Source organism: Cherax quadricarinatus, chromosome 7, assembly GCF_038502225.1.
Source record: "Cherax quadricarinatus isolate ZL_2023a chromosome 7, ASM3850222v1, whole genome shotgun sequence".
Taxonomy (NCBI): domain Eukaryota; kingdom Metazoa; phylum Arthropoda; class Malacostraca; order Decapoda; family Parastacidae; genus Cherax; species Cherax quadricarinatus.
This window is the reverse complement of record NC_091298.1, coordinates 1,300,194-1,314,425: the sequence shown is the minus strand read 5'-3', so window position 1 is coordinate 1,314,425 and position 14,232 is coordinate 1,300,194. Positions and strand designations below refer to the sequence as shown.

Genomic DNA, 14,232 nt, shown 5'->3' with positions numbered 1-14,232 from the left:
AAGTGATGGTATGTGAGTTTATGCACAGAGAATAACAGACCCTGGTTGAGTTACTGGCTCCACTGCTCAGGAATAATGAAACTGGATGTGTCCAGGATGAAGCCCAAACTGGACAAACTTGTAAGTAAGCAGAGTTGGTCCATTTTATTGATGGTACAACTGGACTGGATAGCTGTACAACATGGCAAATTTGGGCTCCCCATTAAATGTACATGTTGAGTCTTTGTCCAGCCAAATTTGTTGTCAATTTTAGATGCTATCTGCTTTATAGAGGTCCGTTTTATCTAGTTTACTGTACTGTTCTTTTGGTGTATATTGAAGTCAGGGGAGCTGGGTTTATAAGATATTGGGATACCTTTCTTAGATCTCAGTGTCCAAAACAAGTCTAGTTTTAGAATGCACCACGCAAATGTAATATAAAAGATTCACTGTTTTGTCCCCTCCAAAAAAATAAATAAATTAGCATTTTTGTGTAATCAGTTTGATTATGAAGTATGGTAATGTAAATATTTTCCCTTTTTGCCCATTTAGGTTGTAGAGCCAACGAGTTCCGATGTGGTAATGGCTTGTGCATCCCAGAATCCCAAAGATGTGATGGAAAATATGACTGTAGAGATGGCTCTGATGAACGCCTTCTTTGTGGTAAGATATTTTCTGTGCAGTAGAATAATTAAAATTTAAGTGATTCATATATTAATTTTTTATCACACTGGTAGGGCAACCCAAAAATAAAGGAAACAGTCATTGTTATTTGAAAGCTGTGTTTCCAAAAGTTAACAGATATCACTGTTCAAATGACCTTATGATCTGTGACACCCCAGCACACCCTTCCCTCACAGTGCAGGAACTGTCTAGCCCAAGGCTGCTCAGTTGGCAGCCCGTGATCCGAATCCGGACCTTCTGAGTGTTCTGGTTGGACCATGAGCTTCAGGAGAAAGCTTAGTTAAATAACAGCTGTTACCACGTTCAGGATCAGGTGGTACACAAGAATGGGCTTGATACATTATTTTATCTGAATGGAATACAGTATTCTATCATAGCTAAATAGTGATATTTTCTTCCATTCAATTGTAATTCATATTTTTAATTATCACTTGTGCAATGAAGTTGACTTTTTTGGCATTTTGGAAAAAGAATTTGGCTGCATGTGGGCTGGGAAGTCTGGCAACCCTGATGCAACTTTGAATTTTGGTAAAGGTTGTGCATTTCTCACAATGTTTGGGTCCACCTACTGCTGCGAGTCTGCGTTTTCAACTTTGAACTTTGTGAAGAACAAGTTCCATTCCTGTATGACCAGTGAACACCTCAAACACTGTCTTTGACTAGCTATTACTCCATTACTACTAAGATTTCAGGAATTAACACAAAGCAAGAAGTGTCATTTTTCTCACTAAACTAGCATAACAGAATAGTAGTATACAGGCACACACACACAATACAAACACAACTTACCTACAGTCATGCACAGATTACACCAGTCTTGTTGATCTTTACATGTTAAAAATTGAAATTTTTTTTAAATAAAACTTCAAATCCTGTTGTAGTGTTAATTCTGTTAATCAATATATATTAATTTTTCAGTTTGAAAACTCCATTTTAACCAATTTGAGCAAAGAAAGTCCAAAACTTGTTTGATATAATGTAAAAATTAGTTTTTCCTACTATTTATTTTCATATTTCGTAAATTTTATAAGACGTGGACTGAAAATGAGGTTCATAGAAAACGATGAGTACACTGCCCTCTACTCGGATTTATTGCTTCTCATGACTGCATGTAAAACATGTATCCGGACCTTTCCATACAATGGTAATTGTCCAAGTAGACCTTTGCTCATAGTTGAGTAGCCCTGGATTAGCCTCACAGTGCAGCTACTGTCTAGCCTCACAGTGCAGCCACTGTCTAGCCTCACAGTGCAGCCACTGTCTAGCCTCACAATGCAGCCACTGTCTAGCCTCACAGTGCAGCCACTGTCTAGCCTCACAGTGCAGCCACTGTCTAGCCTCACAGTGCAGCCACTGTCTAGCCTCACAGTGCAGTCACTGTCTAGCCTCACAGTGCAGTCACTATCTAGCCTCACAGTGCAGTCACTGTCTAGCCTCACAGTGCAGTCACTGTCTAGTCTCACAGTGCAGTCACTGTCTAGCCTCACAGTGCAGTCACTGTCTAGTCTCACAGTGCAGTCACTGTCTAGCCTCACAGTGCAGTCACTGTCTAGCCTCACAGTGCAGTCACTGTCTAGCCTCACAGTGCAGTCACTGTCTAGCCTCACAGTGCAGTCACTGTCTAGCCTCACAGTGCAGTCACTGTCTAGCCTCACAGTGTAGCCACTGTCTAGCCTCACAGTGCAGTCACTGTCTAGCCTCACAGTACAGTCACTGTCTAGCCTCACAGTGCAGTCACTATCTAGCTTCACAGTGCAGTCACTATCTAGCCTCACAGTGCAGTCACTGTCTAGCCTCACAGTGCAGTCACTATCTAGCCTCACAGTGCAGTCACTATCTAGCCTCACAGTGCAGTCACTATCTAGCCTCACAGTGCAGTCACTGTCTAGCCTTACAGTGTAGGCACTATCTAACCTCACAGTGCAGTCACTATCTAGCCTCACAGTGCAGTCACTGTCTAGCCTCACAGTGCAGTCATTGTCTAGCCTCACAGTGCAGTCACTATCTAGCTTCACAGTGCAGTCACTATCTAGCCTCACAGTGCAGTCACTGTCGAGCCTCACAGTGCAGTCACTATCTAGCCTCACAGTGCAGTCACTATCTAGCCTCACAGTGCAGTCACTATCTAGCCTCACAGTGCAGCCACTGTCTAGCCTCACAGTGTAGGCACTATCTAACCTCACAGTGCAGTCACTATCTAGCCTCACAGTGCAGTCACTGTCTAGCCTCACAGTGCAGTCACTGTCTAGCCTCACAGTGCAATCACTGTCTAGCCCCCAGTGCAGTCACTATCTAGCCTCACAGTGCAGTCACTGTCTAGCCTCACAGTGCAGTCACTATCTAGCCTCACAGTGCAGTCACTGTCTAGCCTCACAGTGCAGTCACTGTCTAGCCCCCCAGTGCAGTCACTGTCTAGCCTCACAGTGCAGTCACTATCTAGCCTCACAGTGCAGTCACTGTCTAGCCTCACAGTGCAGTCACTCACAGTGTAGGCACTATCTAACCTCACAGTGCAGTCACTATCTAGCCTCACAGTGCAGTCACTCTCTAGCCTCACAGTGCAGCCTCACAGTGCAGTCACTGTCTAGCCTCACAGTGCAGTCACTGTCTAGCCTCCCAGTCACTATCTAGTCACAGCAGTCACTGTCTAGCCTCTGCAGTCACTGTCTAGCAGTGCAGTCACTATCTAGCCTCACAGTACAGTCACTATCTAGCCTCACAGTGCAGTCACTGTTTAGCCTCACAGTGCAGTCACTGTCTAGCCTTGCAGTGCAGTCACTATCTAGCCTCACAGTGCAGTCACTATCTAGCCTCACAGTGCAGTCACTATCTAGCCTCACAGTGCAGTCACTATCTAGCCTCACAGTGCAGTCACTGTTTAGCCTCACAGTGCAGTCACTATCTAGCCTCACAGTGCAGTCACTATCTAGCCTCACAGTGCAGTCACTGTGTAGCCTCACAGTGCAGTCACTATCTAGCCTCACAGTGCAGTCACTATCTAGCCTCACAGTGCAGTCACTGTCTAGCCCCCCAGTGCAGTCACTATCTAGCCTCACAGTGCAGTCACTATCTAGCCTCACAGTGCAGTCACTATCTAGCCTCACAGTGCAGTCACTGTTTAGCCTCACAGTGCAGTCACTGTCTAGCCTCACAGTGCAGCCACTGTCTAGCCTCACAGTGTAGGCACTATCTAACCTCACAGTGCAGTCACTATCTAGCCTCACAGTGCAGTCACTGTTTAGCCTCACAGTGCAGTCACTGTCTAGCCTTGCAGTGCAGTCACTGTCTAGCCTTACAGTGCAGCCACTGTCTAGCTAACCATTTACCCTTAATTCCTTCATAAATGTTATCTTGCTCACACTCCAGGAGCACATCAAACCATAAAAAAGCACTCATTCTGATCTAACTCAGTTATCTCATATGATGATAGATTAAGTGATTTTGTCATTTTTCTTTCTCCCAGAGTTAAAACTTTTATTCTATGCTTACGTTAATTTCCATTTGGTACTCTCCTACGTACAGTGGAACCTCTACTTACGAGTGCATCCACGTGCGAATTTTTCCAGATACAAGCAGCTGCTCGGTCGATTATTTGCTTCCAGACGCGAGCAAATTTCCAGATGCGAGCGGGCAACGTGTGATGAAAAGTTGCTTCTTAACGTACACCAAAAATGAAAGAAATTGGACCATAAATAACAGAGTTCACTTCTCAGCCATTAGTCTCCCTTTAGCGGTATATTTTCATATGGTTTTTATGTTGTATTCTCATTTTATTTGGTCTCATGTGATAGAATGGATGAAAAGTTTCACGATGAAAAGTACCTTGAAATTGAGCTGAAAATAGCAGAAATGTTCGATTCTTTGGCAACATCAGTTGTAGAGATCATGAAGTAGCAGTGGCAGACAACATGAAGCAGCAGTGACAGACACATGAAGCAGCAGTGACAGACACATGAAGCAGCAGTGGCAGACAACATGAAGCAGCAGTGACAGACAACATGAAGCAGCAGTGACAGACACATGAAGCAGCAGTGACAGACACATGAAGCAGCAGTGACAGACACATGAAGCAGCAGTGGCAGACAACATGAAGCAGCAGTGACAGACAACATGAAGCAGCAGTGACAGACAACATGAAGCAGCAGTGGCAGACATCATGAAGCAGCAGTGACAGACAACATGAAGCAGCAGTGGCAGACATCATGAAGCAGCAGTGGCAGACAACATGAAGCAGCAGTGGCAGACATCATGAAGCAGCAGTGGCAGACATCATGAAGTAGCAGTGGCAGACAACATGAAGCAGCAGTGGCAGACATCATGAGGTAGCAGTGGCAGACAACATGAAGCAGCAGTGGCAGACAACATGAAGCAGCAGTGACAGACAACATGAAGCAGCAGTGACAGACAACATGAAGCAGCAGTGGCAGACAACATGAAGCAGCAGTGGCAGACATCATGAGGTAGCAGTGGCAGACAACATGAAGCAGCAGTGGCAGACATCATGAGGTAGCAGTGGCAGACAACATGAAGCAGCAGTGGCAAAGTGTGGCATTAAGGGTGTAGCAATTAAGGGAAGCATTAAGAGTGTAGCACTTGTAAGTCACTCTGTCTGACTTTTTTGGGTTATTCTAGGTTCTCTACACATGTAGTCAGGAGCAGGAATGGCTGCTGTGGTAGCCCTATAAGCCCCAGCAACAATGGCTGCTGTCACTACCACTAGCCACATACCTAATGACATGTATTTTATTCATTCTAGTGTATATATCATGTTTCTATGTTATTAATATTGTTTATTATGTCATATTACATGAGTTGTGATAGATAAATATGCTATAGAGTTGATATTAGGGAAATTATTAAAGTATTTTCTCATGCCTGGAATTCCAGTGGAACGAATTAATTCCATTTCAATTAATTTAAATGAGGAAAATTGACTCTGCAAACGAGCAAATCCAGTTGCGAGCAAGGTCATGGAACGGATTAAACTCATAAGTAGAAGTTCCACTGTATTACTATGCCTTAGTACTGATATCTTCAAAAATTGCAATATCCGTAACTCATCCAGTAGTTTGATGATTTCTGCTAATTTATTTTCAGATATTAATCGATCTTCTGGTAATGCCCCCTACCTCAGCAGGAGACACTGGTCATCTCCCGCTGAGGCAGGGTGACCCAAAATGAAAGAAAATCCCCAAAAAGAAAATAATTTCCTCATCATTCAACATTTTCACCTCACTCATACATAATCACTGTTTTTGCAGAGGTGCCCAGATACAACAGTTTAGAAGCATATACATGTAAAGATATATAACATATCTCTCCAAACTGCCAATATCCCAAACCCCTCCTTTAAAGTGCAGGCATTATACTTCCCATTTCCAGTACAGGTCCGCCATCACAAATCCGGCAATCAGTTATTTGGTTCCTTCAGTTATTCGGCACTAATTTTGGCTAGCATAATTTCAAATTTCCAGGGTCGCCACACCAACCTGCTGGTACTGTTTGGTGGCACTACTTGCTGCAGAAGTCATTCCAATTTCTTTTTCTCCATTTATTGTTATAACCTGCTTGCTTTTAGCCCTAGCCATGGTTCCAATGAATAAAAGAAATGTTTCTCATTATATAAAGCACCTACACAGTACATTATCCATTAACCCGTAAACGGTCCAGGCAGATCTTCGTTCACGTGTGTAGTGCTCCGAAAGTAGATCTACGTTTTTTTTACATATTTTCAAATATAACAAAAAAAAGTAGATCAAAGTTTTTTTACACATTTTCAAATGTAAAAAAAAAAAGATCTACTTTTTTTACATACTTTCAAATGTTGAAAAAATGTATATATACGTTTGGACCGTTTACGGGTTAAAGATAAGGTCTGGCTTTGAAGCCACTGTCGGTTGCCATGAGCTCAGTCTCATGATGCAGGAGAATATGCTTTATTATTACGCTAATATCAACAGCACAGCTTATTTGCCTATCACAACTGATCTAATATGACATAATAAACAATATAAATAACATAAAACATGTTAAATACTCCAGAATAAATAATATTTGGCATAATACCGAGCAGTTCGACAGAGTTATGAAGAGGATATGGTATACAAATACCATTCTTCTATCCCTGTCTTGGTGGCTTATATTAGAGAAAACGGAGTATAGCACAGGGTTAATTGTGACATACACTCGTACTGCACCATAAACCTGAAACAAAAACGTTATTTTCTCTATACAGATTATCACACATAGCAGCATATGTGTAGAGAACCTAGGATAACCCAAAAAAGTCAATGTGGCTTATTTCTAGTACCTGGCTTGGGCTAGCCATATATGATTTTTGGTAAATATTCGATTCCCAGCCAGGGTAGAAACATTAGGCGTGTTTCTTTACACCTGTTGTCTATATTTACCCATCAGTAAATGGGTACCTGGGTGTTAGTCGACTAGTGTGGGTGTTATCCTGGGACATTGACCTATTTTTCTTGAAATACTCTGCATAACAAGCAGCTTTCTATATAGTAGTATGTCACTGATGTCAGCTAGGTCTGATTACCTTGTACATGTACGTGTAGTAAATAAAGATATTATTATTATTACTATTATTATTATTATTATTGAATTTGGTAGGGTGTGCAAAAGAAGAAAATTAAAGGTGAATACAGGAAAGAGTAAGGTTATGAGGATAACAAAAAGATTAGGTGATGAAAGATTGAATATCAGATTGGAGGGAGAGAGTATGGAGGAGGTGAACGTATTCAGATATTTGGGAGTGGACGTGTTAGCGGATGGGTCTATGAAAGATGAGGTGAATCATAGAATTGATGAGGGAAAAAGAGTGAGTGGTGCACTTAGGAGTCTGTGGAGACAAAGAACTTTGTCCTTGGAGGCAAAGAGGGGAATGTATGAGAGTATAGTTTTACCAACGCTCTTATATGGGTGTGAAGCGTGGGTGATGAATGTTGCAGCGAGGAGAAGGCTGGAGGCAGTGGAGATGTCATGTCTGAGGGCAATGTGTGGTGTGAATATAATGCAGAGAATTCGTAGTTTGGAAGTTAGGAGGAGGTGCGGGATTACCAAAACTGTTGTCCAGAGGGCTGAGGAAGGGTTGTTGAGGTGGTTCGGACATGTAGAGAGAATGGAGCGAAACAGAATGACTTCAAGAGTGTATCAGTCTGTAGTGGAAGGAAGGCGGGGTAGGGGTCGGCCTAGGAAGGGTTGGAGGGAGGGGGTAAAGGAGGTTTTGTGTGCGAGGGGCTTGGACTTCCAGCAGGCATGCGTGAGCGTGTTTGATAGGAGTGAATGGAGACAAATGGTTTTTAATACTTGACGTGCTGTTGGAGTGTGAGCAAAGTAACATTTATGAAGGGATTCAGGGAAACCGGCAGGCCGGACTTGAGTCCTGGAGATGGGAAGTACAGTGCCTGCACTCTGAAGGAGGGGTGTTCATGTTGCAGTTTAAAAACTGTAGTGTAAAGCACCCTTCTGGCAAGACAGTGATGGAGTGAATGATGGTGAAAGTTTTTCTTTTTCGGGCCACCCTGCCTTGGTGGGAATCGGCCGGTGTGATAATAAAAAAAATTATTATTATTATTGTATTATTATTATTTTCTCAGTTGTTTGTTGGGTTATCTTATTGAAACTTGGGCAATGTATGATGGAAAGATATTTCTTAACATACACCAAAAATGAAAGGAATCAGACCATAAATAGCAGAGTTCACTTCTCAGCCATTAGCGGCTGCTTAGCGGTATATTTTTGTATGGTTTTTATGGTTATTTTTTCGGTCTCATTTGATAGATTGAAAGATATATTACAGAAATAGATATGATTTTGATTGCTTTCATGATGAAAAGTACCTTGAAATTGCGCTCACAGTAGCGAAAATGTTCTATTCTTTAGCGATGTTCAAGAGTAAACAAATGACGTCACCGTCCAATACCTGTCCGCCTGCCAGTCCAAATTCCAATACGGAGTCAAGAATGGGTTGACATTATTTATACAATTATTACAATAATGCAGTAGTCTGCATAACAGTAAATCTTCTATTTTTTTGTGAATAAAAATTCCAAATGGTAAGCAAGAGTAATATAAGAGGGGCCTGTAGCCATGACTAATGAACAGAGAAAATGTTATTTTAGTGCCAGGAATGTCTGCATTGTTTATTCTGGACCCTATTTTGAAATTGGCATCTGTTGAAATTTGTGTGAAATCGGCCAAATTGTCAATTTCTGACCACTTTATTGGGTAGTTGAAATAAGTGAATGGGCAGTGTCTTGTACTACTCAGTTGACAGACTAGAAGTAAATAAGTTTATTCAGGTATACACAAATACAGTTACATAAGATTATCATACATAGCATCATATGTATACAGAACCTAGGATAACCCAAAAAAGTCAGACAAAGTGACTTATTTCCAGTACCTGGCTTGGGCTTCACATGTATGATTTTTGGTAAATATTTTTTTTTCTCGTTTGTTTGTTGGGCTATCTCATTGAAACTTAGGCAGTGTATGATGGAAAGACGCTTCTTAATGTACACCAAAAATAAAAAAGCCGGACAATAAATAAGGGAGTTCACTTCTCAGCCATTAGCCGCCTCTTTGCAGTATATTTTCGTATGGTTTTTATGGTTGTATTCTCATTTCTTTTAGACTCATTTGATAGAATGGAAGATATATTACAGAAATAGACAGGATTTTGATTGCTTTCATGATGAAAAGTACCTTGAAATTGAGCTCAAAGTAGCGGAAATGTTCAATTTTTGCTGATGTTCAATGAACTTTGTGTAAGTGAAGTTGGTTAATTATATTAAGTGTATTCTAGCCTAACCACTCTGTAATCCGGTAAACTCAGTAATCCAGCACACAACAGGTACCAATGATGCCGGATTTGTGATGGAGGACCTGTACTCAAGTTGGGCTATATAAAAATAACCGGTTTCCCTGAATCCCTTCACTAAATATTACCCTGCTCACACTCCAACATCTCGTCAGGTCCCAAATACCATTCGTCTCCATTCACTCCTATCTAACACGCTCACACATGTTTGCTGGAAGTCCAAGCCCTTCACCCACTAAACCTCCTTTACCCCCCCCTCTAACCTTTTTGAGAATGACTCCTACCCCGCCTTCCTTTCCCTACAGATTTATATGCTCTCCATGTCATTCTGCTTTGATCCATTCTCTCTAAATGACCAAACTGCCTCAACAACCCCTCATCAGCCCTCTGACTAATACTTTTATTACTACACACCTTCTCCTAATTTCCACATTCTGAATTCTCTACATAATATTTACACCACACATTGCCCTTAGACAGGACATCTGCACTGCCTCCAACCGCCTCTTCGCTGCTGCATTTGCAACCCAAGCTTCACATCCATATAAGAGTGTTAGTACCTCTGTACTTTCATACATTCTCTTCTTTACCTCCATAGATAATGTTTGTTTTGTCTCCACATATACAGTACCTCAATGCACCGCTCACCTTTTTTCCTTAATCAGTTCTGTGGTTAACCTCATCCTTCATCCATCCATCCGCTGACACGTCAACTCCCAGATATCTAAAAACACTCACTTCTTCTAAACCCCTCCTCTCCAATTTGATATCCAATTTTTCTTTATCTAAATCATTTGATACCCTCATCACCTTATTCTTTTCTATGTTATCTTTCAATTTTCTACCATTACACACTTTCCCAAACTCATCCACTGACCTTTGAAACTTTTCTTTAGACTCTCCCATAAGCACAGTATCTTCAGCAAAAAGTAACTGTGTCAATTCTCGTTTTGTATTTGACTCCCCATAATTTAATCCCACCCCTCTCCCCAACATCCAAGCATTTACTTCTTTTACAACCCTATCTATAAATATATTAAACAACCATGGTGACATTACACATCCCTGTCTGAGACCCACCTTTACCGGGAAGTAGTCTCCCTCTCTTCTACACACCCAAACCTAGCCTCACTATCCTCATAAAAACTCTTTACAACATTTAGTAATTTACTGCCTGTTCCACATACTTGCAACATCTGCCACATGGCTCCTCTATCCACTCTATCATATGCCTTTTCTAAATCCATAAATGCAATGAAAACTTCCTTACTTTTATCTAAATACTGTTCACTAAGAGTTGTACATGTGTCTAATTTATCTACTTTCATTACGTGCTATATCATACCTTATATATTTATTTATCCTCTTTTTCATAAAATATGTATTTCTTATTACCAAACCTCTTTCTACACCTAGCTCAATTAAGGGCTCCTTATTTTCATTTACCCCTGGCACCCCAAATTTACCTGCTACTCCCTTCACAATATTTTTACCCACTTTAGCATTGAAATCTCCAACCACAAATTCTCTCACACTTGGTTCAAAAGTCCCCACACACTCGCTCAACATTTCCCAAAACTTCTTTCTCTCTCCTCCTCGCTTCTCTCTTTTCCACGTGCATATATGCTTATTATAACCCACTTTTCACATCCAACCTTTATTTTACTCCACATAATCCTTGAATTAATACATTTATAGTCCCTCTTTTCCTGCCATAGCTTATCCTTCAACATTGCTACTACTCCTTTATCTCTAACTCTGTTTGAAACCTAATCTCATTTACTTGTCTTCACTGAAACTCTCCCACCCCCTTCAGCTTTGTTTCGCTTAAAGCCACGACATCCAGCTTCTTCTCATTCATAGCATCCACAATCATCTCTTTCTTATCATTCACAGAACATCCACGCACATTCAGACATCCCACTTTGACAATTTTCTTCTTCTTTTAATATATATATATTTTTTTTAACAAGTCTGCCGTCTCCCACCGAGGCAGGGTGACCCAAAAAAAGAAAGAAAATCCCCATAAAGAAAATACTTTTATCATCATTCAACACTTTCAATTCACTCACACATAATCACTGTTTTTGCAGAGGTGCTCAGAACACAACAGCTTAGAAGCATATACCTATAAAGATACACAACATATCCTTCCTAACTGCCAATATTCCGAACCCCTCCTTTGGAGTGCAGGAATTGTACTTCCCATTTCCAGGACTCAAGTCCGGCTATATAAAAATAACCGGTTTCCCTGAATCCCTTCACTAAATATTACCTTGCTCACACTCCAACAGATCGTCAGGTCCCAAATACCATTCGTCTCCATTCACTCCTGTCTAACACGCTCACGCAGGCTTGCTGGAAGTCCAGGTCCCTTGCCCACAAAACCTCCCTTATTCCCTCCCTCCATCCTTTTTGAGGACGACCCCTACCCCGCCTTCCATCCCCTACAGATTTATACACTCTCCATGTCATTCTACTTTGATCCATTCTCTCTAAATGACCAAACCACCTCAACAACCCCTCTTCAGCCCTCTGACTAATACTTTTATTAACTCCACACCTTCTCCTAATTTCCACACTCCAAATTTTCTGCATAATATTTACACCGCACATTGCCCTTAGACAGGTCATCTCCACTGCCTCCAACCTCCTCCTCACTGCTGCATTCACAACCCAAGCTTCACACCCATATAAGAGTGTTGGTACTACTATACTTTCATATATTCCCTTCTTTGCCTCCATAGATAATGTTTTTTGTCTACAAATATACCTCAATGCTTCACTAACCTTTTTTCCCTCATCAATTCTCTGATTAACCTCATCCTTCATAAATCCATCCGCCGACACGTCAACTCTCACGTATCTGAAAACATTCACTTCTTCCATACTCCTCCTCCCCAATTTGATATCCAATTTTTCTTTATCTAAATCATTTGATACCCTCATCACCTTACTCTTTTCTATGTTCACTTTCAACTCTCTACCTTTACACACACTCTCAAACTTATCTACTAACCTTTGCAATTTTTCTTTAGAATCTCCCATGAGCACAGTATCATCAGCAAAAAGCAACTGTGTCAATTCCCATTTTGTATTTGATTCCCCATAATTTAATCCCACCCCTCTCCCAAACAGCCTAGCATTTACTTCTTTTACAACCCCATCTATAAATATATTAAACAACCATGGTGACATTACACATCCCTGTCTAAGACCTACTTTTACTGGGAAGTAGTCTCCCTCTCTCCTACACACCCTAACCTGAGCCTCACTATCCTCATAAAAACTGTTTACAGCATTTAGTAACTTACCACCTATTCCATATATACTTGCAACATCTGCCACATTGCTCCCCTGTCCACTCTATCATATGCATTTTCTAAATCCATAAATGCAATAAAAACTTCCCTACCTTTATCTAAATAATGTTCATATATATGCCTCTATGTAAACACTTGATCTACACATCCCCTACCCACTCTGACACCTCCTTGCTCATCCGCAGTCCTACGTTCTGTCTTACCTCTATTTTTAATATGTACTGTAAATACTCTCATATGTAGGGAATTCATTCCTGAAAATTGGCATCTTGTGGGAAATAGCTTCTTGTGAAGTGAAGAATATGTGAAAAAGTAGGATTACAAGAGGGTTGATGTGGCCCTTCTGGTCTGTGGATGACTGTAGTTCCTGTGTTGATGTGGATGCAAAGTTATTAGCTCTTGATGGTTCAAGTTGTGTACTCAAGTATTCTATAATGTATCTCTGGTCTGTTGTTCCCTCAAATACTGACCTTATTGCACAAGCTCTTATTTTCTTCTCATTGTCTCTAATTGTACAAATGATGATTTTTTTGTGACCAAAAGTGCTGGCTATCTGCATGACATGTATTTAGAATTAATGCTTTGTTCAGTACCATCAGAGATGTGTGATGAATTTTCTTTTTGGCACCTGCAGCATTACTAGTATTCTTCTGGGTGCTATATTTATATCCAGAGACAATGGGATGATGAAAAAAATCCCAAATCATTTGATAAATACACACTGAGTAAGGTACACAATTCTTCCAGAGAGCAACTGTACACAGCATGGATGAGAGAAGGAGCTATGCCTCTTCAAACACTCTCTTTAGCCTAACTTTGGTATAAATGGAAAAAATACACAGATCAGACTACCAAGATTTTGTGCAAAAATTGATGGTTCTATAATTACAGAGAATGACAAAATAAGTGATGCATTTTTTCAATCATGTCTAGACAATACTACTTTATGTAGTGTCTTTGTATAAGAGGGTATAATGTACTTACATAATTCCATTTTAGTGTAATAAATTATTTTCCCTTGTCCTCAGATTGTAGACAGGATGAATTCCAGTGTGGTAATGGTGCTTGTATTCCAAGTAGTCAGCGTTGTAATGGTTATGCAGAATGTGATGATAATTCTGATGAACAAAATTGCAGTAAGTATGGTTGTATAATTGCTTCTATAATTAACTCTTAAACTGTGTGAGAGGTAACTTTACACAGGAGACTAAACTATGTACGACATATATAATTACAAGTAATTTTTGTGCGCTCAAATGTGCTGCATACCGCAGCTTTAAACTTCAGTTCAACTGACTGAGTTGCCTACTGGCACCTCAGATCTAGGAAGAAATGTAGACCCATATGGGTCCATGCAGTACATCATGGATAACATTGTTTAGCACATGTATACATTAGTGTATCAAA

At 40.7% G+C, this 14,232-nt stretch overlaps 1 protein-coding gene across 50 annotated transcripts in view; it reads left to right on the top strand.

Annotated features, from left to right (window-relative positions):
* The window catches only part of trol (terribly reduced optic lobes), a 960,590-nt gene that overhangs the window by 514,273 nt on the left and 432,085 nt on the right, over positions 1 to 14,232 (top strand). For all 50 annotated transcript variants that reach the window (XM_070082142.1, XM_070082177.1, XM_070082160.1 and 47 more), the window contains 2 exons: positions 532 to 642; positions 13,854 to 13,961. In XM_070082142.1, the coding sequence (XP_069938243.1) occupies positions 532 to 642; positions 13,854 to 13,961 (219 nt within the window). The remainder of the gene's footprint in view (positions 1 to 531; positions 643 to 13,853; positions 13,962 to 14,232) is intronic.